Genomic DNA, 26,309 nt, shown 5'->3' with positions numbered 1-26,309 from the left:
CAGACTCGATGGTGAGCCGATAAACAGACTCGATGGTGAGCCGATAAACAGACTCGATGGTGAGCCGATAAACAGACTCGATGGTGAGCCGATAAACAGACTCGAAGGTGAGCCGATAAACAGACTCGATGGTGAGCCGATAAACAGACTCGATGGTGAGCCGATAAACAGACTCGATGGTGAGCCGATAAACAGACTCGATGGTGAGCCGATAAACAGACTCGATGGTGAGCCGATAAACAGACTCGATGGTGAGCCGATAAACAGACTCGATGGTGAGCCGATAAACAGACTCGATGGTGAGCCGATAAACAGACTCGCGGGTGAGCCGATAAACAGACTCGATGGTGAGCCGATAAACAGACTCGATGGTGACTTCTCTCAATTGTACACCCTAGCAAGCCAAGCGCAATAATTCTTGATGTTCGGTCAATAGCATTTATAGTGAAAGCAGCTATGATACGCTGGCTAATATCACAATGCTAAAGGCAGAAACAGTGACAAGAATTTTATACCCTATTTGCTTTTGAAAATCAAACAGAGCTTATTATAAAGAACGCAGTATCTTTATTGGTGTTATATCTCTCAGTACCAAGCAGTAACACAACCAACAATGATCAAACCGGCAGGTTATATAGCAATCCCAAGAAAAATCCACAAATTGATTGGCTGCACAGTAATCAGGTCAACCAATTCCACAATAGCATATTTCGAATACAAAAACGATAACATTTGTCACTAACTAACCACGCAATACGAGTATTAATAATTTTTTTTTGTGTTTGTATAGTAACATGCAAATCTTAGAACAATATGGTAATAAATGGTTAACATAAAAAAATTGCTAGTATCACACATACATACACTCTACATTGAACAAGTGTTAAGCGTGCGCCTTATAAATGACTATTCAAATTTGTCTGAATTGCGATGAACGTAATATAGATCCGTTGAGTTAGCAATTTGAAGCTGCCGGATTATAGGCTTAGAAAAGACGTCATCAGCTCTTGCGCATTCTGACGTCTACAATTACGGGTACACACTGATTGACAGCTCATTCGCCTTTACAAGCATGAAGTGGGGTCCAAGACCATTCGCCCATCGGTAGATCCTATCGGGGACGACAGTGACCCTCTCAGGCTACCAGTCAAAATCGACTTTTGAGCGCCAGTAGTCTCACCAACCACCTCAGCCCTTTTTAGGGCTATCATTTCCGTTTTAAGGGTTTTGTTCTGCGACGACAATGGTGGAAACTCGGTGTCGTAATTGTCGTCCACTTTTTTTATTACACTGTCCCCTCCTAAGGCAGAATTCTGTCCCAGAATGGCTGATAACTTATCATTGTCTGTTTGCATTTTGTTGAGCCAATAATTTTGTAGATGCATTGGCTTCTTGCTTACCCTAGAAGGTCGCTGCTTTACGTCAGGGTTGGTTGGCTTCACTGACGTTTCCGCGGCAGGGGGTTCGGGCTCAAAACTAGTTGCTACGTCTTCTGCACTTCCCACAAAGCTTGGTCTGCGAGCCCGAGCATTCTCTCCCGGAGGAGCGCTTGTACCAGCTTCCTGGTACAGTTTAATCCGGCCTTCGTGCTGTACAGACAATTTTCCATTTCGCTCCATTTCGTACGTTTGATAGGGCAGAGATTTTGTAATGCGGTAAGGCCCAACATACTTGGGTTGAAGTTTTGTCCCTCTACCTTTTGTCTTAAAGTATGATTTGAGCCAGATTTGATCACCTTTGACAAATTTTGGCTCTTCTTCACTGTCATCCGTCCGAGGTTTGCATTTTTGATGCTGCCGTAGTTTTATGTATGCGGTCTGCATGTCTTTTTGTAATTGTGCAGCATACTCATCCTCTGTAAAATCTAACCCGGTTGGGTAGTTGACCAGGAGGTCATGCGGCAGTCGGACATTTCGCCCTAGCATCAATGAGTTGGGCGTCTCTCCAGTGCTTCGATGTGGCGTAGCCCGTATGATCCGCATGATTTGGGGCACTAAGCGATCCCATTCCTGGTGTTCTGACTCGGCCAGCATAGCCCTCAAGGAATTTCCCAGTGTCCGGTTCAATCTTTCCACTATCGAATTTCCCTGGGGATGATAGGGAGCGCAACGGGTTTTCTTGCAGTTCCATAATTCACAGCAGGCCCTAAATAGAGCTGACTCAAACTGTGCTCCTTGGTCCGTGTGTATTGTTTCAGGGATCCCAAAGTAGCTAAACACTCGCTCATCTAGAACCTTAGCTACTGTTGAGGCCTGCCCATCACGGATTGGAATGGCGTCGTACCATCTGGTGAAATGATCTGCGAGGACTAAAATCTGGGTGTTACCGTCGGTAGTCTCTGGCAGGGGCCCACATAAATCTACCGCAATAACCTGCCATGGTCTTCCGGCCCCCAGCTTGTTTTGGGGGTCAGAGTGTCGGTGGCGTGCTGGTTTTGCTTTCTGACAAGCAACACATCCATTCACCCACTTCCTGACATAACTCGTCATGCCAGGCCAAAACCAATTTTGGCGGATTATGGCCAGGGTCTTATTAAAACCAAGATGGGCAGATTGGTGCGCGGTCTGTGTTACCTCTGCTTGTTTAACACGGGGACATATCACCCTTGAGACTCGTCTACTTTGATAAGGCAACTCTACGTGCAGCACACCAGATTCATCTAATTTTAGGTGCTCCCATAATTTAACTAGCTTTTCTGCCTGCCATCCCAGGTACCGGTCTGAAGGGGGTTTCTGTTCCCGGACCCCATGATACACATCGCCAATGTGCTCATCCAACTCCTGAGCATAGGCCTCCATGATTTTATAGATGTTATTATTCAGTGAAGAAGATATGCTTTGATGATTTCATTAACAATCAGCGAGTAATATACGTTTTTTGATTATATTTACAAAATTAAATAATCAGAAAACAGGCTTTAGTTTTTTTTAATTTAATTATAATACAATCGCTTGGACAACTTATACAGTACCCATTTCTACATAAACTTGTTTATTGTAATCTTGCGTGAGAAACATCGGCAGAGCTAATGTGCTGAGACGAATCATCAGTCACTTTTACGTCCGCAACGTCTAGACAGCAATAAATTTACTGATTGAGCCGTAGCGATTTGCGGAACATAGGGCCTTGCGGAACATAGGGCCTGCGGAACATAGGGCTGTCCCCGCTCGCAAAGCCTAAGAAGAATTAACTCGGCACCTAAGCTGTTGCTGCGGTTGTAAGTAGGATTTATTACGATTTATAAAAATATTAAATTTGATTATGCAGTAATGATACAAGTATTAAAATGTTGACGCCCATAGCATGCGTTAACTGCCAATACCCCGAGCTAATCTGCTACATCCACAGTTATGAGGAATGTGTAGTTTGGCAAAGGTTTTATCGTTTTTATCGCTTTTTGAAAACAAAATTGGGTAAGAGTAGCAGTATCAAGTCATTGAATATAGGTGGGCAACGTGAATTGCTTTTATATGAGCCATAGGATAATGCAAATGAGCCAAATAATTATTTTACTAGTGTTTTTTAATCTAGCGCTATATCGCATTCTATGTTTCATAAATCATCAATAACAGCGATTAAAGATAGTCAAAAGTTAATCATTAGTGTAAAACCGAATAAACATCAACTCAGATGGTTTCAAGAAAAAAATTATTTTTAGCTTTTGAGGAAATATTACACATTTTAATATGAATCTTTTAGTATTCTCTGAACATGGGTAGATTCTCCTTACACTGTAAGTAGGCAAATGTTCCAATTTTCAAAATTGCATCAAGCAAATCGCTGGTAACTATCAGCCTGTGTCTTTATTGTGTATATGCTCCAATTTCCTTGAACGCGTTCTTTACCATATCAGCTCTAAACCTAATGACATATTGATTCCTCAACAACGTGGTTTTAGACAAGAACTGTTCTGCACCAGCTAATTTTTAACTACTAACTAGTTTATTTTAAGGAAGATTCACATTGGGGGTGTGTGCAGGCCAACGCTATAGACTTTTGAAAAACTTTTGATAAGGTTTTGCATTCACTTTTGATGGAAAAGCTTTTAGTTTTGGCTTTACAAATACATTTTCTCACTTAATTTTGGACTGATTGCTAGACAAAACCTAAAGGGTTGTTTTTTTAATGTTAAAGCTGTAACATCGTGAGGGCCTCAAGGCCCAGCCTTTGTATCAGCACTCTCACTTTACAATGACATTAACCATGCTTCAACTTTTACTATGAAGCTTTATGCAGATGATGCATTAATGCCTCGCTCAATCACCAATTTTTTCTTTATTGATGTTTTTCAAAAATATTTAAATATTTTGGAAAGCTGGGCAAAGAAATGGGAGGTCTTTTAATACATCTAGGTTCTCTTTTATAACTTTGGTACCACAAAGTAGTCACTGTTCATAGTATCCAATACCAACTAAACAATGTGGTTTTGAACCATGTGAATAGTATTAAATATTTAAGAGTTTTGAAAACAAGTAACTTTAACTGGTGCGACAATATACAATGCAAATAAAAAACTTTCAAAAGCGTTACAGGTTTTAGGCATGCTTAGACGCAGTCTTTCTGTCAGCACCACCTAAAAGAAAGTTAAACGCTCTGCTGACCAAAGGTAGAGTTTGCATCAGAAGTGTTGTATCCAAGCCACAAAATCATTTACAATTTCTTGACATGCTGCTCATTTCACAAGTTTGCTATATTAGCACTTTAAAAGTAAGGACGGTGTCACATGAGAGAAAGAACTGTTCGGTCTTCATTTACTACCATATCAAAGGTAATTGCAACGAATTAAAACATTTTATTTTACAGTCAAGGGAACATTTTTTTATTGAATCGAATCATTTTATTGACTACTCTTTTAATAATGAGCTTCCAAACACACGTGCAAAATACCAGGGTCAGCCAGTAGCTGTCTCCACAAACCGTATCCAACTTATCTTCACAAACTTATCTTAGCAGTTTTATACCAAAAACTATTAATGATACGCATATTTTAAAAGAAACATTTTACATCACTTACGTTTTTCATTTTTACCCACGAGTGGTCTAGAAACTCAATTTTAACTTGAAAAGTGAAACCTACTTTACGTTGAATGGTTGGTGTTGTAGTAACACAGGACTTTTGAACAATTAAGTTAGCGGAGTGCTTCACATGTGCTTGTAGTGTCCTAAACAGCAATGTTCTACCAAGATAACGGCATCTTACCTTTGGGGTTTTAGCTTTTGTAAACACTCATTGTCAGCGATCTGCTGAGTTTATGGATAGGGTCAGTGCATCGATTCAGTTTAGTCAGGCGCTTTTTGTAAACGGCTTCCACAAGCTACGCCTTATAGTACTAGATAATGACAAACTTTCATTGCTCTGAAATGGTACAAACTTTAGAATTTTTGTACCAATTCTTGGTCTGCCTATTTTTTAAATCCCAAAACTTATGCAGTAAACCATAAAACACAAAAATCTAGATAGTGAGGCATGGCCAACTTGCCATGGGCACATCTGCATATTTTTTGTGATTTGATCTAACTTAAAACTGCACTTTGATTACTTCCGTACAATAATTTTGAATCAAATCAAGCTAGATAATTCTAAAACTGACACTAATTCAAGCTGGGATTTCATGCAGGGATGAAACAGGTTTATAGGATTCTAACTAACTGCAGAAGTAAGAATTCAGAAGTAAAAGGCAGTCAGATCACCTCAAACATCAAAAACAATTACAAATGATAAAAAATACTGATACTTTACGATGTAATCTACTAAAATGTTGTGGAAGTTCGTCTTAAAGGCTGTGTAACAAGACTTACAAAAAACTATGACAGAGCCGAGTGATGCTCATGCTGAATTTCTGTTATCAATACATCAGTCGTCAACAATGTTGTCAATCGCTGATCAGGTGTCACACGTTTGTGTGGACATGTGACCAGATACATATCGCATACCGACTGAACTCTTCCAGTGTACCTCCGTGATGTGAACAAGTTTGGGTTCTTTCTGAAAAAGCTGCAGATGAACTCTCTGATATGGTGTTCATGCTGCCTTGAGTTATCTGTTGCTTACACGGGCTTTATTAGCCTCTATTAGCCACCCAACTGTGCGATGAGCTTTAATCATGTCGACTTTTTTTTCTTGTTTCAGTCGATAGGCCTACTTTAGGATGTGAATAAAACAAACAAAATTAGCCTTGTATCAATTGCTGATAAGATGCCACATATAATCACCAAACAAAACTCTGTCATAAGTCTATGGCACGTACTGTCATTGACCCTTAGCATCTGACCTCGACATGGTCTCTAGCTTATCTTACAGTATCATTAGATACGGCCAACATATCTAATTACAAGCCTAGCTTTTGATAATCCGTAGAGAAAAACTTATTTTTGCTGTTAACCATTGTGTCTGCGGTACATTACTCACATATAAATGAGTATTGAAGGCAGTTTTTCGAATGTTTCTTCTTCATAAATTTTGGTCAGCAAAATTTGACATCAATACAGAAATAATAGCAACAGTTCAGGTGCAAATGGCAGGAGCCCTCTTATGAGAGACTTAACTGTTAGCTGGTTGGCTTAGAGGTGAAATGCACAAAAACCTTTGAGTTTGATTTAAAACAATTTCATTTAATTTATGAAATTAATAATAGGCTTATAAAATAGATAAGTTTGGCTGTTAAAATGAGATTTGTTAACAGTCAAGCAGCAAGGGAATATAGCTGCAAGAACTTCTACAAATAGTTAAAGAAGACTAGATACAGAAGTGCAACATATAAACATTATTTTATGCATTTTGGAAGAGAGAACGTTCATAATGGGAAAATGGGTAAAACATTGAAAGATTGTCAAGTATGATAGCTGGTCTAATTCCAGTTATTTTTATTGACTTAGATGGCTATAAACCATGCAAGTCTTTTTAGCGATGGCTGGAAGGCAGTGATAGAGGTTTGATAACTATATTCTCACCCAAACTGCAGAAAAATGTTTGAAAATTCCTTCTTAAATGAGTATCATCGAGTAAATATAGCCCTAGAAAATGTTTTGCTTTCTAAATGCAGGGAATTTTCAATCTAACAGTGAATAGAATGCGTACTACATTTTGCAGAAAGTTTTGGACAGTAAAACCAATCCCTTTGCATCATATAATGTTATCCTAGTGTGCTCATTTGCCTATCCATGCTTTAGTTAGTGACACTTTTATCATAATTTGACGACAGTAAAATAATGTCTTGTCATAAAAGATCTTGGTCAAGGTGACTATGTTAGGACATTGTTGTAACCTATCATCTTTAGTCTATCTCTGTAGCTCATATTTCTATTTATAATATGTTCATTTTTATTACGTTGCACTTTAAAGTATTATACTGTAATGAATTTTATTACATTATATTATGCGCTCGCGATTTTTCACAAAAAGTTTGCAAGAAGACACATCGACTTTGAACTATAGTTCCAAACTTCTCATGCATTTTGACTATTGATGCTGGTATCCAGTTTTTGCATCGCAGTTTCAAGAACTAAATTTGTAGTAAATTAAACATATCGTGTTATATAATTATACATTAAATTACACAGGATTGTAATGTAGTAACTTGTGTTGTTGTACTGTTTTTAATTTAAATTTTTATATTATTTTGTATTGTATAATAATATATTTTTATATTATTTTGTATTATATTGTATAATAATATATTTTTATATTATTTTGTATAATATTGTATAATAATATATTTTTATACTAGAAATTCTCCTGTCATACAGCCCACGACCAAAGTGATAATGGAAAAAGAAAGGGTACTGCCGTTTGAGAAATGTAATATTAGCAGTCAAATGGCACTGCAGTGCCATAGAAAAACTGCAATGGTAGCTGTAATGTACTGGGTGTTATTATGTACAACAAACAGCAATAATGAAAGGAAAAGATTATATGTTTATATCTCTCCCCTGCAATAGGAGAAATGCAATATTAGAAGTAAAATGGCAAGCTGCTGTGTAATATACACAGGCTGGGGGGCTGTATATCATTGGTCATAGCAACCAATATCAAGAAGTTGTGATATTTATCTAGATTTCTGTATTTCTATCTAAAAAATTATGCTGAATTTAAAAATCTAAACAGGTTTTAGCTGGTTGTCATAGAAATAGAGGTATATCTATAAGAAAATGTAGGCCTATTACTTAATTTTGCAGATAATAAAAATGGCTTGGCAGTACCGCGATATTGGGCACAGCCGCAGTATCATCAACAAACTCTTTAGAAAAATAATAACAGTAACATATTGCACACCATCGGTCACTATATACCTCCATCTTGTAAATTCGAATGAATATTCTTATAATTAAATCTTATAATGATCTTATAAAACTGAGTAATTATTCTTGTAATTAAATATTGTAATAATCTTATAAGAATCGTTAGAAAAGTATTATCGTCATTTCCTTTACTTTCACTGCTCTGGACATCAGTTGGAATACCAAAGTACTCATTATAAGTGTCCAAAATGTCAGAGTCCGGTAGATTTCTGCAAAAAAGAAATGATTACTTGTCAGTACTTCTACGTTAATTACAGAAACCTTCAGCAATTGGACAATGCCATAGACTGGTGAAATGTGCACGTTTTTCTCGTGAAATGTGCACGACTTAATGGTTCTACTCCTTGTCGCACGGCCTTATCGGCGTATCGTTGGCCGCTCTTAATTTTGATTTAAAAAAGCTTGTCAAGTTTTTATCGCGATTTTAGGCCAAATTAATCTGTCTATTTATGTATAATCCGATCAGATGGGTAAGTTTTAGGATATTGCGGAAACTTTACAAAGACTTGGTAACATATTTCAATAGGTTTATGTGTGTTTTGTATCATTATCATACTTAAACAACGCTACACAAAAATGGTTAAATTTGTTGATGGGATTATTGTACAAGGGTTTGGTAACGGCCATTGACGGATCATTTTTCGGGAGTTGTGTGCGCATATGCATTTATCATAAAGCTCCCAAACATTCGCTTCGTTCGTGTTTGGTCATGGGATTATTTTGTATTATATTGTATAATAATATATTCTATTATAGTATAATACATTATAGTACATAATATTGTATGCTTGTTATATTTTACAAAATGATACATTGGCTTTGAAATACAGTACTGAACCTCCTCCATTTAGACTAATGATGCTGATAATTAGTCGTTGCATCGTTTGCAGTTGATATATCTTTCTTATAAATTTTACATTCACTTAATTACTTGTTACAGCTTTACCGAGACCTTCATCCATCCAAACATGCCATGATTATCAACATTTTCGATGATAGAGAATCTTTCTGATGATGCATACGGGCGATGCCATCACTGGCCCAAGCAATGTCAATCACTCCATGAACAACTCTATAGAAACTGGTAGCTCCATAGCCTCTGTCAGCTTACCATCTAGCACATCTCTTGAGGGTAAAGAATCCAAAGTCGAGGTTTACACGAGGCGGTGGTGGATACTGACCGTGTTTTGTGCCACGACATTCACTCAGGGTCTGCTATGGAACACTTGGTCTCCCATAGGCGATGCTCTTCTCATCAGTTATGGTTGGGATGCATCATTTCTCGCCCTTTGTCTCTGCATGTCCAGCATCGGGGTGGCTCTTTTGGCATTCCCATTTGCTTATTGCATTGAAACTCGAGGTAAGGACTACAATGTAGGCCTAAATTAAAATTTTTGTCTGCTATGTTATCTGCTGATAGAGTTAATTTGGCAGTGTTCCTATTTTTATAGAATAATGACGCATAGACCATTAGAACTAGTGTAGTCAGTATGGTCTCATTTGAAGCACCATAGCAAGCAGAATTACACTATTTGGGTGCTGATTAAAGGTGAAATTTAGGACTATGATAACATTGAGATGGAAACGGAGAGAATAGCATAGCCTCAGTTCAGGTTATTACCACCATTCTCACACGGAATGAGTCTTCCGTGGCCAGTTGAGATGTTTATTGCAAATAGAAGCAAGATTATTGTGCTAACCTTGGATTTGCCTGCTTTTTTACAGCTGGTTCAAAGACCAGTTTTGCTTCTGTCTAATGTGGTGTTTCTGGTATTACTTTGCCAGAATCTTATTCATAAGGCCTTTCGTATGCCTCCTTTTAACGCTTGGTTAGAAAGACAGTTGGTGGAATAACTCTCATTCCCACTCCAATGTGTTTTGTAGGCCTTCGGCTCGGCTTAATAATCGCCACTAGTCTGCTGATATTGGGTACAGCTGCATGGAACATATCACTTCCTACCAGACAAAGCTGGTAAGTAGCTCTACTGTACTCATGGTTCCACTTGTCTATTCTATTGTACTCAAACTTGGATATAGATAGACTGTACTTAGTTCAATTGATTTTATTAACTGAATCGGGTTTCTGAATTGGAATTAATTTTGTTATATTAGTTCTTTACTGATCCATGTTTAAACATGAGATTCATCATGGAACCTATCTACCAGGGCTGCAAATAAATCAAACAATTCTTTTAGCCAAAAAATCACGATTTTTTTTGTATATTTTTCAACAATTTGCATGAGTAAAAAATGAGGGCAAAAAATCATATTTATCAAAAAATCGATTTAAATGAAAAATTACAATTTTTTTTGAAAAAAATAATCATTTTTTTCAAACCCTGTTATCTAGTCTTTATGCACTTTGTGTGCCGTATTTAGATTCCTTAACAATTTCAATCTTTTTTTCTGGTTACAATAACTATGGTGGAAAATGATTTTTCTACCCAAAAATTTAACTTGGGTTCACACAATGTCACTGAATTAGATATGCAATTATATTTCAAACTCGAACAGATTGTTTTTAGATTAGTCAACTTTATCTCCTAGCTGCTATATCATATGTTAGTATCGTATATCATATGTGAGTATCGTATATCACATGTGAGTATCGTATATCATATGTGAGTATTGTATGTCATATGTGAGTATCGTATATCATATGTGAGTATTGTATATCATATGGGAGTATCCTATATCATTTGCTAGTATCGTATATCATATGCGAGTATCGTATATCATATATTAGTATCGTATATCATATGTTAGTATTGTATATCATATGTTAGTATCGTATATCATATGTTAGTATCGTATATCATATGTTAGTATCGTATATCATATGTGAGTATCGTATATCACATGTTAGTATCGTATATCACATGTTAGTATCGTATATCATATGTTAGTATCATATATTATATGTGAGTATCGTATATCATATGTGAGTATCGTATATCATATGTGAGTATTGTATATTATATGTGAGTATCCTATATCACATGCTAGTATCGTATATCATATGTGAGTATCGAATAGCATATGTGAGGATCGTATGAAAAATAATCCTGTATGTCAGCTTATTCACTTTTAAAACACGTCTTTTCAACTCACTCAATAATTTCTGATTTCTGACTTTTTTTTATTTTGGCATGTAATGAAAAACATCATTTTCTTGGTGTTTACCAATGTCAGTAAAAAGTTCTACAAACAGACATTCATCACTAAACTACACACAGACTTGTACAGACATATATCACTAAACTGAGCATGAATGTAAATAAGCTGACCCACAAAAGCACAATGTGAACTACTTTGTGTGTACTCTTTAGTTGAATCGCACTCGAATATTTATTAAATATTTTCAATCAATTCTTGATGAATATTCTACCTTCTTTGTTGTTGTTTTTTGGCGTAGGTGGACAACTTAACTGTTATATTTGACAGGAGTCACTCGACAAATTATTGCTGGTTATTAAAAGATGACATTGGCGTGAAATATATTTTATGTGGTTTTACGACTGTAGTCACCCAAAGCAAACGCTCAGTATACTACGTCTAGGGCCAGTTATATAAGAGTACAATAGAGTTTGTTACAAACAAATTGATGATTGCACAAGTAAAAACAGTGTGTAACGCAAATCACAGAGGAAGAGGAGGTAGAGAAAGAGATAAAGGGCAGGGAGAGAGGGAAAGAGATTGGGAGAAAGAGAGAGTGGGATATAATAAACATACAATAGAGGTATCATCTATAGTAAATATATAGACATAATAAACATACAATAGAGATATCATCTGGAGTAGATATATAGATATAATAAACATACAATAGAGGTATCATTTGGAGTAGATATTTAGACCTACTAAACATACAATAGAGGTAACATCTGGGGTAGGTATATAGACGTAATAAACACAATAGAGGTATCATCTGGAGTAGATATGCAGACATAATAAACATACAATAGGTGTCATCTGGAGTAGATATTTAGACCTAATAAATGTACAATAGATGTAGCAGCTGGAGTAGGTATATAGAAATGTCATCTAGGCCATTATAATTTTCATTATCAGTTATTTTCTTGCTACTCCAATAATAACATTATTTGATATCTCTTCTAATCATTCCGTATCTCAGCGTTTGTCTTTTGTTTCTCCTCCCTGTATCCAGTAATAGCGAATAAAATCTAGCAGTAAAACGATCCGCTTTGCATGGGATTTGATCTCTGTACCTCCAGGTTTGAATACCAGCAATCTAAACCACTAAACTACAATCATTCACCTGACCATAGTGATGAATGATTGTAATCACATTAATTATATTGGGAAAAATACTCACACTAGAAGCGTTTGGGGTTAGTATAAATTAGTACCATTTTGTGGACAGTTTTCTACTGAACACTTGCTATTATCGGTTCATAAAGAATGTCGAAGGTCAAATAGAGGCGACGTTTAATTAAAAGGTGGCGCTCTATTTTTCAACATTTCTCTTTTAAGGCTGGTTCACACTATATCGCCGAACTATGTGAACCATCAACCGGTGGCATCAACAAAGCGACGCGGATATGTCGGGAAGGTTTACAGTTGTTAAACTCTCCCAATATTTCGCCGAGTATCGACGACTGCCTGTGAACCATTTCAGCGATAGTAATTTGCGGTCTCTGATAGCGTGATTTATTTATTTCTGTTTATGATAATCGCTACAAGATTAGTATTTGATTCAAGAGTGCGAGAATAAAGAGGTTTCTTCGCGAAAAATTAAAAAGAAAAATGAGAAAACTACGCCACGGAGTATTTGCTGATGCAAGCGCGGATGGGTTTGAGATAGCGTGAACATTGTTATCATCGACCTTATAGCCCAGGGGTTTCACTCTCTCCTATTCATCCCCAAGGGCTAGTCTAAGATGTTATAAAATGCACCCTTTCCACTGACTTAAACATTAATAAAAAACCACCCCTCATCACTTCATCACCACAGACTAATTGCTTCCTTTTTTGGCTCAATCACTGCTCCTACTCTCGTTTGGCCCCTATCCACTACACCAAACTAAAAAACATATCCTAACCATAAAAAACACCCCTAAAACATGGTTTTTTCGTCGAGATATTGGGATGAAAGTTTAGAGTGAAACCCCAGGGCCCTATAGTGGTGGTCAAATAGAGGTGGTGTTCAAATAAAGGTGGTGTTCGAATAGAGATTTTACACTAACTTACTTGAAAATTCATTGGGTAAGTATTTTATTACCCGTGCAACGCTGGGAATGTAGCTAGCTAACCCATAATTGTTGCTTCCTTGCTTGCTCAGTTTATACGGACTTATGTAGCTCTATATTTTAGGTTAACTGTGATTGGTTCACTATCATGTGGTGTTGTTGCTAGTGCCACATTCAACGTGGCCACGATAGTCTCTGTGATGTGGTTTCCAGTGTCTGAGCAGGTGACAGCCACGGCAGCGATGACCATGTCTTCGTATATCGGAGTTGGTGTACCGTTCATTACGGGTATGTCTCTTCATTACAGTTGCTCTCATCCATCTACATTTACTCACACTTACATCAGTTTCGAACTCGTCTGTTATCGTCATTGATGTTAGCAATGCAAGTCTAATGCTGCCATCACATGCTGCCATAATGCTGAATGCTAGCATTGCACAGATAATTAAATAATAACCCAGCGGATTGGAGTAACTTACTGTAAAATCTCTATTTGAACGCTACCTTAATTTGAATGCCACCTCTATTTGAATTTCACCTCTATTTGACCGCTGCTATAGGAGAAAGGTTGAAAAATAGAGCGCTACCCTTCAATAGAACGCCACCTCCATTTGACTTCTGATATTCCTTATGAGCCCAAAGTAGCAAGCAATCAGTAGAAAAATGTTCACAAAATAGTACTATTAGTAACTTGGTTACATCAACAACCATTAATTTTTTCCGGGTTGTTGTTCGTATCAAAATTCGTTTTTTGACCTCAAAGTTTTACAGCTTTTTTTAAAGTTTGAAAGCAACACCATAGAAATAATTGATAATTGTATCAGGCTAATAGTATTATCCTTGTTTTATGCGGTCTTGATACTTGGATGTATATGAAAAACGGTTTGTAATTACGATAGAATCTGTACAAATATTGTGTGGCTACAACTTGTGCTGAGCATGCAAGCTATGCACGTGACTAAAACTTTCTGAACTGCGACGAGTAACGGTTTTGCTGCGCTACAACCTTTGTTTGGACGCTATTATCAACTACATCTAGTGCAGCAGTACAGAAGAAGAGTTCTGATCAGAAGAAACTGTTGAAGGTATTTAATACCCAGAAGAAGATGAAATTTGTCCGAAACGAAATCAGCATTCTGAATGCAACTAGTTGCGCAAACAATGCAAATATTTTTGTTTCAAATATATTTATTTCACTGTATTTTTGTTTCAAAAATACAGAGAAACTCGGATAAATCGCCCTCGGATATATCGAACACATGGTTAACTCAAATGGATTTGCTTGGTCCGTTCCCACGCAATGATAAATGGCTTTAGATAACTCGACCGAAACTCCGTTAACTCGAACAGTTTTTTGCCAAACGGCTACCGAGACGGTTGTTACTATCGCTTTAAAATATCACTTTATTCTAAGCCATAGAGATAAACATCGACTTTTAGTAGTTCTTAGGCCTCGTTATTACCAACATCGGCAAATATTTTCATTAACGACTTTTCTAAAGGTTTGCAAAAATCAAATTTTACCAAACATCCGCTTAGCGATAAGCCCTCCGAAAGCAAAAAAAGCGAGGTAAAATTTGGATAACTTTAAAGTGATATCGGCAAAATTGATAATGGGTTTTTAATAGTAAAGCAGTTTTGTAATAACTGACTTACTGCAAAATTGATCTTGGTTAAAACGCTCGATAGAAAAATACGTATGTATTTTTTCTGAGCGTTTTAACCGCGATGAAGTTTTGCCAATTTTAATCTGAGAACGTCCTGGCAGTCACATCACCTAAAGCAACAAACAAATCTCAAGTGATAGTAAAATATCTATTATACTTTCTGATTAAAAATATTTAAAACTTCACACGAGAGACCCTTTAACTTGCAACAAGCAATCTATGCTTTTGATTGATATATAGTTTGTATATGTACATGCATCTACTGATAAATACATGTACATGCACTTATGACTGTCCTGATAACTTGAACACTCTAAGATAATAACTCGAACACTTTTTCTCGGTCTCTTGATGTTTGAGTTATCCGTGTTTCACTGTATAAATTTTTGGTTTGTTTATGTCACTTGTTTTTATATATATTTGTAGCATTTGATAGATTATTATTATTATTATATAGCTTATAAATTTACAGATATATGGCATATTATTTGATAGCATCATTGTTGTCATCTAAACTCGGCTACCGATGGATCGACTCTCATAACTCATCTTCTATTGCACATAAAAAGCTAGTTTTGGCTGCAAATTGTAGCAAACATATCAATGACTGCGATGAGCTTTTATGCAACATTGTTAAATTTAATTATAAAACAAAATACGCTTAAATTTGAAATAATTAAAACCTCCAACAAATTGCAATGTGGGTTATAAGATTATCATAGGTTAATTGCAAGCAATAGATATCAACTGGTAGAGATATTTCTCACTTTCCACATGCATATTTTCTTAGAGGTCGACAAGATGGAGGTAAGTTATAGCAGGTTTTTTACATCTAAAAGGGTTATGTCGCTCTGCCCGAAGATGAGTTCAAAATGTAGGTGTCATTCGCTTTGCTCGTAAAAAGGTTAAATGTATCTTCCCAAAACTTTGCCGAGCTATTTGAAAAATACAATGCCACACTCTAGTTGAACATCACCTATAATAAGATGCCATTAAGGGGGAAGGGTTGAAAAATAGAGCTCCATGGCGTTCAAATAGAGGTTTTACGGTAGGCTCCGATAAATAATTGTTGTTATGGTGGCTGATCATTTCTTGTAAGTTTGTCTCAAAGCACAAAATATGTATGCGCTCACTGCTATCAATATCAACCAATCAGAAGCTAGTAATACTAACGCACTCCTCACAAATACAGACACTTCAGATATGAAGCAGATGTTCCCTGTCATCTTGGCATCTGTGCAACTTCCACTTGAGAGTTGTGGCAGTGCTGCCGATGAATTAGCATATGTACGTGTATGCCCTTCAAATTAAAACACTATTGGATAATATTCCTAGGATAAACTACATCAATATAAGTGTGTCTAGAAGTAAAGATATCTCCTTTGATTTTAGGTCCATATATAAGTGGTGCCAATGTAACAGCCTATGATATAAAGCACAGGAACCAACTGTCAGCAGGTAATAAGATAACCTAGCAGTTTCATCAACTTGCAGGTCAATTTTGTATTCATAGCTATAAGTGTAATTCTTATGTATTATGGTTTCTATCTTGGTTGGTGTTTGTTTACCTAACCTGTCTGCTACAGTACTAGGGGTTAGCCTGGGATTTTTTCATCTTGAATAAGATAGCCTGCTGGTGGGTGTTTAAGAGTCTGGTTCTCAGGAACTAAGCCTTTGTTAGCTACTTTAGTATGGTACTCAGGGTTCAATTAGTATTTATGTAGTATGGTTCAACGGCTTCAATTGGTATCTACACCAACATGGTACACAGACTTCAATTGGTATCAACACAAACATGGTACACAGACTTCAATTGGTATCTACACCAACATGGTACACAGACTTCAATTGGTATCAACACAAACGTGGTACACAGGCTTCAGTTAGTTTCATCGCTGGCATATTACACAGGCTTCAGTTGGTATCCACACTAGCAAGGTTCACATGCTTCAAATGCTTTCCACACTAGCATGGTACACATGCTGCAATGGTATCCACACTAGCATGGTACACAGGCTGCAATGGTATCTACTGTAGCATGCAGTAGAAGGCTCAGTTGGTATCCACAGTAGCATGGTACACAGGCTCCAATTGCTCATTTCCTTCTAATTCGTGTTGATCAAATTTGTTACTATTATATTTGAAACTGTATTTTTTTAAAAACAGTTTTGAGGCTTAAAGTAAATTACATTTGTAATAATGCGTACTCAGGACTTCTTCAATTAAACTATCCTTAACCACCAATAAATTTTAATACTTAGAAATATTACATAGAGCTTATGTTATTAGATTGCTTTAGTATACATTGTAGGTTGTTATTCAGCTTGTTTTCTATCACAATTATGTAACATCGGTGCTTCAATATTTCTTTTGGCTCCCAAAAATTTGGTATGTCAATCCTGATTACAAAGGAAAGTTGGAATGCTGTCATGTACAAAACTGCTATGTAAACTAAGTGGTGACAACTCTTTACCAATGTTTTCTCATAGAATCATTCACCAGTTGCTCACCCACTTTGACAATGACTGAGTGGTTGATGCTCTTATGTTTTCACACAGTGATAGTGTAGTGCCACAGCCCCATGTGGCGCTGCAATGCCATCATGGAAACAGTTGTGTAGCTCTTATTCTGTCACAATTCAGTGTACCACCTTTGTACCTTGTACCATGGAAGAGGCCTTAGCGACCATAGCATCACACTTGTGCATGCACATATGCCTTGTTTTTCTGTTGGTTCATATGCAGGCGTATGTCTTGACATAAAGCATCACACAACCATCACTCTAGTATAGCGTCCCAATGGGAACGTGATCTGCTTGTCGGCTTAGCACTTCGCCACTGGCCTACCCAGGTGTCACTACACTATCGCTGCATGGAAATTAGTATAGCTCATTTTGATCAGGCTTTACAACACAATATACTGTACAGTGTACACACAGTACAACACGGTGTGTTACCTCAGAATCTGTGAAATTTTGTTTGACATATTTTCATCATGTGGCTGGTTATTGAAAGGTCATTATTGGTCATTATTTGTCCGGCCACACGTAACGAATTATTCGTTCATTCTGACCGAATTCACGAGTTTCACAAAATTCACAGATTTATTAGGCCGAATATCCCATAATCGTCTGAGCTGTGCATGCACACCGAATTCGTCAACGAAACGCTTTTAATTGGCTAACCAATTTTTTTTAGCGAGCACGACTCTAGTAGCTTTGACAAGTGGTATAGTCCAAGACACGTACGACGACACGCAATAAAAGTATAACCGCTATATGACTTTATACATACGATGCAACTGCCTATATGCGCTATTGTTGGTTCTCTCTCGTTGGTTCACCATGGCAGGAACTTCTCATCGTGTATCCAGTAATTTCTTTTAAATGTTTTAGTAGCTATAAATTGTTTCTTTTTCAATAATAATAATTTCTTTTTATGCAGCAAAAGCTTCGTCGTAAAAACAGTCGCTATCTTTAGCGCATTTAGGCAGTTGCATCGTATGTATAAAGTCATATCGCGGTGATACTTTTATTACGTGTGGCCGCACCTTAATTATGGTTTGAAAGTAAATTCAGTCAACCAATTGTGTCAATTCAGTCAACCAATTCTGTCAATTCAGTCAACCAATTCTGTCAATTCAGTCAACTAATTCTGTCAATTCAGTCAACCAATTCTGTCAACTCAGTCAACCAGATGTGTCAATTCAGTCAACCAATTCTGTCAATTCAGTCAACTAATTGTGTCAATTCTGTCAACCAATTCTGTCAATTCAGTCAACCAATTCTGTCAATTCAGTCAACCAATTCTGTCAACTCAGTCAACCAATTGTGTCAATTCAGTCAACCAATTCTGTCAATTCAGTCAACCAATTCTGCCAATTCAGTCAACCAATTCTGTCAATTCAGTCAACCAGATGTGTCAATTCAGTCAACCAATTCTGTCAATTCAGCCAACCAATTCTGTCAACTCAGTCAACCAGATGTGTCAATTCAGTCAACCAATTCTGTCAATTCAGTCAACTAATTGTTTCAATTCTGTCAACCAATTCTGTCAATTCAGTCAACCATTTCTGCCAATTCAGTCAACCAATTCTGTCAATTCAGTCAACCAATTGTGTCAATTCAGTCTGCCAATTCAGTCAACCAATTCTGTCAATTCAGTCAACCAATTGTGTCAATTCAGTCAACCAATTAAATTCAGAACAATTAGTCCAGTTTTCAACAATTCGACTTTGTGATGCTGCACTTTACTCAGTTGGAGATTATGTAAAATCTCTTCCATTTTCCTTCCAGTTATTGACTGTGTTAAGGTCAGTTCAAGTTCACTTCATATCTCGCTGATAACGTTATCTCCTAAGTTATGGTTCCACAAGGTGATACTAGTATGTGATCAGCTTATCTTTGCACATATTGTAGGTTATAAAGAAAGCCTACGGCTTGGGCTCCAGAATGTGGTGTATTTCGGTGAGTGTTCCAAACTACGCCGTGTTATCAAGTGATTTCATCTGATTGAGGTCTCTAACAAATAATATGCGATAAAAATAATGAAATGTGTTTACCAAAAGGAATAGTAATTAGTGATTACTACAGACCACCATTAGCTTAAATTAAAGATATAGTTGTTAAATATGACATAGTGATACACAAGGACTCCATGTGCTTTCCTAGCTTTGGTTAAACTAAACGAAAAGATATCTTTTAAATTTTCTTGTAATTATCAATTGTAACATGTTCTTGGCCAATTCATTCAAATTCTACCTGATTTCATAAAAAACAACAAATCTTTAGGCATTTTTCAAGCAGCTCACTAATCTTATTTGCAATCTACGAAGTTTAGATCTTGCATGAAAAGTAAAAGTTTCGGATATTAAATAAAAAGTTCTTATATATTTCTTTTCTATCACCTTACAGTGCAAATAAACTTAAAATATGGCCCTGGTGATGTTTATCAACCAGGTTATCCACTCTCTATATTTACCTGGAGGTTGTTAGCAGATTATGAAACACATCAGAAAAAGTGGCAAAAATAGTGCCTGTCACAGTATTTGAGTAGTCAATAGTGAAAGAGTGCTTCTTCATATAGTAGCATTTTTGCGAACCCACTCTCCTGCCTGATAAGGGAAAGACACCATTCTAATTGATAATAGTCAATGGTGATTCGATTTATTGCTTTCAGATTCTGCGCTGGCCGTTGCTTGCTTTATAATGGTCATGACATACTTCCCCTCTCGACCTCCTAAACCTGCTAATGTATCTCAGACCAAAGGTAGAACTGAATTCTGGGTCAGCTTGAAAAAGGTGGTAAGGTGAGTAGCTATATATGGAGTTGCCTTTCCTTAGCTTTCGTAAACCACAAGTTTTTCTTTCTGATATCTATTTGCTATTGTTTTCCTTTGAGTATTTAATGTGTTAACATACAACTTTTGATTGTATTCTTTGTTTCTTGTGACATCATTCCGCGAGTGCTGGACTGTAAATTATCTGCCATTTGTTTAGACAACATATTAAAGCACAAAGCTGTTACAGTTCAACTTAACATTAGATAGCCTGTCATATGTGGTATTGTTGGTTGCTCCAATTGCAGCTATAGAGAAATGAATGTCAGATATCTACAATTTTGCTTACCTTTGCTTTGCAAAACTGAAAAGCGTTGATTTCTTTGTGCAGCATTTCCTTGATGAAATGAGGTCTTAGCTCCACTAGGTGGTTACATGAGTTCCTCGCTCCGCTAGATGGTTACATGAGGTCTTAGCTTCACTAGGTGGTTACATGAGGTCCTAGCTCCACTAGGTGTTACATGAGGCCTTAGCTCCACTAGGTGGTTACATGAGGTCTTAGCTTCACTAGGTGATTACATGAGATCCTAGCTCCACTGGGTGGTTACATGAGGTCTTAAGTCCAGTAAGTGTTACATGAGGTCCTAGCTCCACTAGGTGGTTACATGAGGTCTTAGCTTCACTAGGTGGTTACATGAGGTCTTAGCTCCACTAGGTGTTACATGAGGTCTTAGCTCCACTAGGTGTTACATGAGGTCTTAGCTTCACTAGGTGGTTACATGAGGTCTTAGCTTCACTAGGTGATTACATGAGATCCTAGCTCCACTAGGTGGTTACATGAGGTCTTAAGTCCAGTAAGTGTTACATGAGGTCCTAGCTCCACTAGGTGGTTACATGACGTCTTAGCTTCACTAGGTGATTACATGAGATCCTAGCTCCACTAGGTGGTTACATGAGGTCTTAGCTCCACTAGGTGTTACATAAGGTCTTAGCTCCACTAGTTGGTTACATGAGGTCCTAGCTCCACTAGGTGGTTACATGAGGTCCTAGCTCCACTAGGTGTTACATGAGGTCTTAGCTTCACTAGGTGGTTACATGAGATCCTAGCTCCACTAGGTGATTACATGAGGTCCTAGCTACACTAGGTGTTACATGAGGTCCTAGCTCCACTAGTTGGTTACATAAGGTCTTAGCTCCACTAGGTGTTACATGAGGTCTTAGCTCCACTAGGTGGTTACATGAGGTCCTAGCTCCACTAGGTGATTACATGAGGTCCTAGCTCCACCAGGTGTTACATAAGGCCTTTTATTCCACTAGGTGTTACATAAGGCCTTAGCTCCACTAGGTGTTACATGAGGTCTTAGCTCCACTAGGTGTTACATGAGGTCTTAGCTTCACTAGGTGGTTACATGAGGTCTTAGCTTCACTAGGTGATTACATGAGATCCTAGCTCCACTAGGTGGTTACATGAGGTCTTAGCTCCAGTAAGTGTTACATGAGGTCCTAGCTCCACTAGGTGGTTACATGACGTCTTAGCTTCACTAGGTGATTACATGAGATCCTAGCTCCACTAGGTGTTACATGAGGTCTTAGCTCCAGTAGATGTTACATGAGGTCCTAGCTCCACTAGGTGGTTACATGAGGTCTTAGCTCCACTAGGTGTTACATAAGGTCTTAGCTCCACTAGTTGGTTACATGAGGTCCTAGCTCCACTAGGTGTTACATGAGGTCTTAGCTTCACTAGGTGGTTACATGAGATCCTAGCTCCATTAGGTGATTACATGAGGTCCTAGCTACACTAGGTGTTACATGAGGTCCTAGCTCCACTAGTTGGTTACATAAGGTCTTAGCTCCACTAGGTGGTTACATGAGGTCTTAGCTCCACTAGTTGGTTACATGAGGTCTTAGCTCCACTAGGTGGTTACATGAGGTCTTAGCTCCACTAGGTGTTACATGACATCTTAGCTCCACTAGATGGTTACATGAGGCCAGAATTTCTTGTCATTGTCTAGGTATTTTTGTCATTCTCTGAAAAGTCGAAATTTTCTTCTGTGCAACTTTGTTTTCCGGTGTCGCTTGTCAGTTGTCTCTGTTCAAAATATATATATATTTATATATATATATATATATCGAACAAAGCCACCTGAGGAGCAACACCGAAAAACTGATTTGTAAAGAAGAAAAGGTCAACATTTCAGATAACATATATATTTCGAATAAAGACCTGATGCTCATTTTCGGCAGCTCAATATTTCTTCTTGGAATAAACCTTTTGCTGATTAGTGTTTTAGGTTAGTCTGCCTTGACAGTAGATGTTAGTCTGCCCTAACTGTAGATGTTAGTCTGCCCTAACTGTAGATGTTAGTCTGCCTTAACTGTAGATGTTAGTCTGCCCTAACTGTAGATGTTAGTCTGCCTTGACAGTAGATGTTAGTCTGCCCTCACAGTAGGTGTTAGTCTGCCCTAATTGTAGATGTTAGTCTGCCCTAACTGTAGATGTTAGTCTGCCCTAACTGTAGATGTTAGTCTGCCTTGACAGTAGATGTTAGTCTGCCCTCACAGTAGGTGTTAGTCTGCCCTAATTGTAGATGTTAGTCTGCCCTGACAGTAGATGTTAGTCTGCCCTGACAGTAGATGTTAGTCTGCCCTCACAGTAGGTGTTAGTCTGCCTTAACTGTCGATGTTAGTCTGCCCTAACTGTAGGTGTTAGTCTGCCCTGACAGTAGATGTTAGTCTGCCCTGACAGTAGATGTTAGTCTGCCCTCACAGTAGATGTTAGTCTGCCCTGACAGTAGATGTTAGCCTGCCCTGACAGTAGATGTTAGTCTGCCCTGACAGTAGATGTTAGTCTGCCCTCACAGTAGATGTTAGTCTGCCCTGACAGTAGATGTTAGTCTGCCCTCACAGTAGATGTTAGTCTGCCCTGACAGTAGATGTTAGTAGCTGAGCACTTCTTTATGAAATCTATAGAAAGATAAGTTTCGCTGTGCTGTAAATGTATGCTTGCATGACTTTTATTTAGAACCCCACAATTCTGGCTGATAAACGTGACCTATAACCTTATTAACGGGGCTTACTATTCATGGGTTCCACTCTTTGCTGTCAACTTTACCAAATCTCTTGGTGTCAGCGAGGTAGGCATCTTACTATTCCTCTTGTCTATCCGACAGTCATACATGCAGTACATAGCACAAGCCTTACTGTGTTGTTCTCTCAGCAGGTTAGCAAACTGGGTAAGGTAGGTAACTAGGTAACCAGGTTTTCTTTACTTTTACCTTTTATCGATGTATGTATTTTTTGTCATTGTGGTGTTATGGAAGTCTGATAATGCGGTAGAACCTTGGGTTACGGTGGCCTTAGGATACGCTTTGCAGATTATAGTGTGAAATATGCCGTGTTTCTGGCCCCTGGCTATTGTTTCTGCTTTACTGTAAGGCCGTAAAGTGTGCCGATATGTCAAGCCCAAATCCTCCCGCAATGCCTGCCATTCTATAAATATTATGAATAGTTGCCAGAAACAGTCTTATTTACAAACATGTAGGTATTTCTCTGAAATAGAAGCGTAAGAAAGCATAGGCGTTACGAGGCTCTGCCATACAATGATTTCACCTCACGATCGCAACCGAACAGATAAATGCCGTATCCCTGTGTTCTACTGTGCTAGGTAGTGCTCATTTCTACCCATGAGTGTTTCTCACTTTCACAACTCTGTTCAACATTTTCCAATCATTTTTTTCTATCCTTTTGTGTTAAAAGATTTTCACAAGGGTAGTTTTTATCCTTGTGAAATATATTTGTTGTACACAACTTTATTTAGCTACTTTTGTACTTTAGTTTCTGTTGTAACAGGTAATTTCATGTCAGCTTCAAGTTGAAAACTGAATGCGACTAAATTAACAATTAAAAGCTGCTCTCTCCATTTCAGTTAGCATCAATATAGATCACCACCCCCCCCCCCCCCCCCCCCCCGAGTTATATGTAATATGATATAGCAAAGAGTTATATGTAATATGATATAGCAAAGAGTTATATGTAATATGATATATCAAAGCTACTGATTTTCTTCAAGTTTCATCCTGGGTTGCTGTTAAAAATTTATCTAGGTTGTTTTGAAATAGTTTTTTTTAATTGCATTCTTGTTTTTTTTCATTCTGGGTTTTTAAATTTCATTGTGGGTTTTTTAATTCCGTTTTGAGTTATCCTCAAACATGTGTCTTAAATTTTCGTAAGTATAACCATTTTTTAGGTTTCGTAAATTTGAAAACAAATTGCTTGTTCAAATAAACTGTGTAATTATCTTATAAAGAATACAGCAGTTTAAACTTTCTTGGACTGTTGCCAAACTTTTTGTGACTGTAATAAATGCTAATAGTTTATTTATATAAATATGTGTAGCTTTCTGGAAATTTTTAAAGCTGGTACAAGTCCATACTATTTGTATCTCACAAGAGAGGACTGTATATGTGCTAGGTGAATATCTGGCTTTGCCCGAGTAATAAAACAGCCTTTGCACTGAAAATTTCTTTACCCAATCAATTGGAGTAACTTGAGCTGCTAACTTAAACTAGTCTAAATCTTTACTATAATAAGAACCACATCTGTCAGTCTGAAGCCAGCTTGTGCTTGTAATTGTGGACACGCAAATGACAGACGTTTAATCAGACAAACAGACACTTAGATTTATATATAGATGGATATTCATAAGCATGCCATTTACTCTTTTTACAAGACCACAACAGGTTGGATAGGATTCACCTCCACAATCATTGGTTGCAGTAGCTCAATTTTGATCTCCTTCATCATGAACAAGTTCAAAAGGAGTTCAAAGAAAGTTATTATATGTTTAACTATCGGCGCTGTGCTGCTGCTTGCCGTGCTAGGCTGCATACAACAGGGCTTCCTCGTGCTGCCGTCACACTTTGTTGATGGTGAGTCATCTCTGTTCTGATTGTTGAAAGTGCATTTACACCTAGTGCTTAGAGGAGGCAGTTCTTGCTGTAATATTAGCTTTAAAAAATGGTATATAATTCACTTTCACTATTATTTATTTTTCATGCATGATTAATTCATTTTTAGTTATTTTAGTGTATTTTTATTTATAGCACATAGAGTTAATTTAAAACAGCCTTTGTACAAATAAATAAGTTCCTATCAATCCTAAATGCACACAAAGAAACTGGAGGCATGATAACATAAGATATTGTTGTGCGCCGATGGTCAACAATCTGCAAAATTGACTCTAACCCAGCAGAGTTGGCAGTTGAACCTCTTAGCAAAGGCTAGTATTTAATAGGTTCCTCCATGTATTACATCATGCAACATGGAAATCTTTGAATTCTTTGAGCTAAATGTAGCAATTATTTGTTGCTGAAGAGAAATCAAATGGTTTTAACTTTGAAACATATATGTACATTATGGCAATTGGGTTGAAAGATTTTGACATGAGGTAGAAATTTGATTGGTGAGTCTTGATTAGGCCCGACATGAAACCTCGGTTTGAAAGAATTTAGTGAGACGTTTGACCCCAGTTCTGTTACTGGCATATTTTACACTTTATAACGTACCTATTACTAGGGCAAGTTTCTGCACATTTGTGGCTACTAGAGCATGATGCTGATAGTAATCAAATTCAAATAAGAAAACATTGTATGGAATGACAACTTCTAAATAGTTATGCAATTTCAACTCTCCCTATGTGAAATAATGTAGTTAGGTTAAGACAACAGGATTTAAGTTAAAAAAACATATACCAAGAGTTCACAATCCACAACCAAAACATTTCTGACTGCAAGTTCAGAAAATGTTCCAAATTTATCCAACTTCTGAACACTCTCCCATTTATTACTTATCTTTCTTG

At 37.3% G+C, this 26,309-nt stretch overlaps 1 protein-coding gene across 1 annotated transcript in view; it reads left to right on the top strand.

Annotated features, from left to right (window-relative positions):
- Nucleotides 1-26,309, top strand: part of LOC137393337 (solute carrier family 49 member 4 homolog) — a 45,010-nt gene that overhangs the window by 16,734 nt on the left and 1,967 nt on the right. The window contains exons 2-10 of the mRNA XM_068079844.1: nucleotides 3,182-3,217; nucleotides 9,239-9,658; nucleotides 10,183-10,270; nucleotides 13,633-13,796; nucleotides 16,568-16,633; nucleotides 19,593-19,640; nucleotides 20,353-20,482; nucleotides 23,475-23,586; nucleotides 25,182-25,380. Coding sequence (XP_067935945.1) covers nucleotides 9,310-9,658; nucleotides 10,183-10,270; nucleotides 13,633-13,796; nucleotides 16,568-16,633; nucleotides 19,593-19,640; nucleotides 20,353-20,482; nucleotides 23,475-23,586; nucleotides 25,182-25,380 — 1,156 coding nt within the window. The 5' untranslated portion in view covers nucleotides 3,182-3,217; nucleotides 9,239-9,309. The remainder of the gene's footprint in view (nucleotides 1-3,181; nucleotides 3,218-9,238; nucleotides 9,659-10,182; nucleotides 10,271-13,632; nucleotides 13,797-16,567; nucleotides 16,634-19,592; nucleotides 19,641-20,352; nucleotides 20,483-23,474; nucleotides 23,587-25,181; nucleotides 25,381-26,309) is intronic.

The sequence above is a fragment of the Watersipora subatra genome, chromosome 4 (assembly GCF_963576615.1).
Source record: "Watersipora subatra chromosome 4, tzWatSuba1.1, whole genome shotgun sequence".
Classification (NCBI taxonomy): Eukaryota; Metazoa; Bryozoa; class Gymnolaemata; order Cheilostomatida; family Watersiporidae; genus Watersipora; species Watersipora subatra.
The sequence above is the reverse complement of the archived record's forward strand: the minus strand, read 5'-3'. Positions and strand labels throughout refer to the sequence as shown.